This window comes from Aegilops tauschii, chromosome 3, assembly GCF_002575655.3.
Source record: "Aegilops tauschii subsp. strangulata cultivar AL8/78 chromosome 3, Aet v6.0, whole genome shotgun sequence".
NCBI lineage: Eukaryota > Viridiplantae > Streptophyta > Magnoliopsida > Poales > Poaceae > Aegilops > Aegilops tauschii.
In genome coordinates, this window is record NC_053037.3 from 27,808,560 (window position 1) to 27,811,010 (window position 2,451).

General features: G+C 49.4%; 1 protein-coding gene across 1 annotated transcript; it reads left to right on the top strand.

Moving 5' to 3' along the window:
• The first annotated feature begins 239 nt into the window (after window positions 1–239).
• On the top strand, window positions 240–1,595 carry LOC141042645 (uncharacterized). The gene has a single exon (XM_073511502.1). The coding sequence runs from the start codon at window positions 240–242 to the stop codon at window positions 1,593–1,595; it is 1,356 nt and encodes a 451-aa protein (XP_073367603.1).
• Window positions 1,596–2,451: the final 856 nt, after the last annotated feature.

Here is a 2,451-nt window from a genome sequence, read left to right on the forward strand (position 1 = left end):
GCCGTAGTGGTGGTCTAGCTCTGTTTTCGCATGATTCCCTAACAGTGGAGGTCAAAGAGGCTAATAATAGATGGAACAATGTCCATGTGCGTGTGTCAGATAGCGAGACATCTTGGCGTATCACTTTTGTGTATGGTGAACCTAGAGTGGAAAATAGACACATTATGTGGGATGCGATATGCCGTATGAACGGGGCAAGCAACTTGCCCTGGCTTCTTGTCGGAGATTTCAATGAGGCGATGTGGGATTATGAACATATGTCAGAGACACCGCGAGCTCCAGGACAAATGCTTATATTCAGAGATGCTTTAGAAACTTGTGGACTTATTGATCTGGGTTTTGCAGGCTACCCCTTCACATATGATAACCGCAGAGGAGGACGGGCCAATGTCCAAGTGCGGTTGGATCGAGCTGTGGCTACGAACTCGTGGCGTGACCTGCATGCAGATGCAGAGGTGGTTCACCTCGTCTCCCCGTGCTCGGACTACTGCCCAGTCTTGGTGCGATGCACTCCAGACACGGCGCCAAGGCCCACCTGTTGCCGCCGGTATGAGCTGACGTGGGAGCGCGAGCCGGTCCTAGATGAAGTTGTGGCAGAGGCATGGAAAGCAGCGGGTAGCAAGAAAAATCTTCGTGATGTTCACTTGGCTCTTGGACAGGTGATGGGTAAACTACACTCCTGGAGCAACAGAAAATTTGGGAATGCTACTAGAGAGTTGGAAAAATCTCGATCGCGTTTAGAAGAGCTCATGCACATGAACACGGACCGAGCGGAACTGAGGAGGGAATTGGACGCCATGAATGAGCTGCTGTATCACGAGGAGATGTTGTGGCTCCAACGATTACGTATCGCATGGTTGAAAGAAGGGGACCGCAACACAAAATTCTTTCACGGTAAAGCTGTGTGGCGAGCTCGGAAGAATAGAATAAAAGGGTTGAGAGATAGTCATAGAGTATGGCAGCAGGAACAAAGCACTATGCTGAAAATGGCACAACAGTATTTTGAGACTATGTTCGCAGCAGACCCCAATATAGATCCAGAGGAAGTTATTCACCTTTTCCAGCCAAAAGTTACTGCTGACATGAACGACAAATTGTGTGCGCCTTTCTCGGATAAGGAAATCAGTGACGCCCTCTTCCAGATAGGGCCCCTAAAAGCGCCCGGTCCTGACGGTTTTCCTGCTAGGTTTTTCCAACGGCACTGGGGCACTGTGAAGGAGGAGGTGATCGAGGCAGTGCGGCATTTTTTTGAGTCGGGTATCATGCCTGAGGGTGTCAATGCTACTTCTATAGTTCTGATTCCAAAGGTAAAGGACCCAACTAGACTTGCAGAGTACCGTCCCATAAGTCTATGCAATGTGATTTATAAGGTGATTTCCAAATGCCTGGTGAACCGGCTGAGGCCTTTTTTGGATGAGATCATTGCTCCGGAGCAGAGTGCTTTCGTTCCAGGTAGACTGATTACTGATAATGCTTTCATTGCTTTCGAGTGCATCCACACTATCAAACAGGAAAAGGATCCGAACAAAAGTGTTTGTGCGTTCTCGTGGGGCAAGAAGGACATAGCACACACATCCAAACATACGAAGAGCTGAGTAGTCAGGAGAGCGACCAGTGAGATACTCCATAGGAATACCACCCTGCAGAGCAGTCGATGGCTGTATGTTGATGAGATAGGTGGATGCAGAAACAGCCTCAGCCCAAAAATGGGGTGGGAGAGAAGCGGCAATCATCAGAGCACGAGCCGTCTCAAGTAGATGACAATGCTTACGTTCGGCAACGCCATTCTGAGCATGTGCACCAGGACATGAGAACTGGGCAAGAGTACCCTGTTCCGCAAGAAAACCACGCAACAGCTGGGAGATAAACTCACCAGCGGAGTCAGCACGAAGAGTACGAATGGGCATGGAAAACTGGGTGTGAACCATGGCAGCAAAAGGTTTGTATATAGAGAGAACGTCGCTATGAGATTTCATAAAGTAGAGCCAAGTGTAGCGAGAGAAATCATCAATAAACAAGATATAGTAGCGGTGACCACCTGTCGAATCAAAGGGAGCAGGACCCCATACATCAGAATGAACTAAGTCAAAAGGACGCTGAGATACCGACTCATTGGTAGGATAAGGTAACTGGGTCTGTTTGCCAAGTCTGCAGCCATTACAATGTAAAGAAACATCTCCAGATACAGACCCTAAGAGGCCCTGACGAAATAAAGAAGACAAGCGAGAGCCACATATGTGACCAAGGCGATGATGCCACTGCTGGAAGGACGCAGACGAAGAGGCGGCAAGAGCATGGGAGCTGGCTGAAGTGGTGGCAGCGGAAGGAACACAAAGCCAGTCAACCTCCCAAAGGCCCTCTAACTCACGGCGCCGGGGGCCAGCACCAACCAAAGCCTTGGTGCGACGATCCTGGATGGAGCAAGATTCGGTATCAAGAATGACACGACAA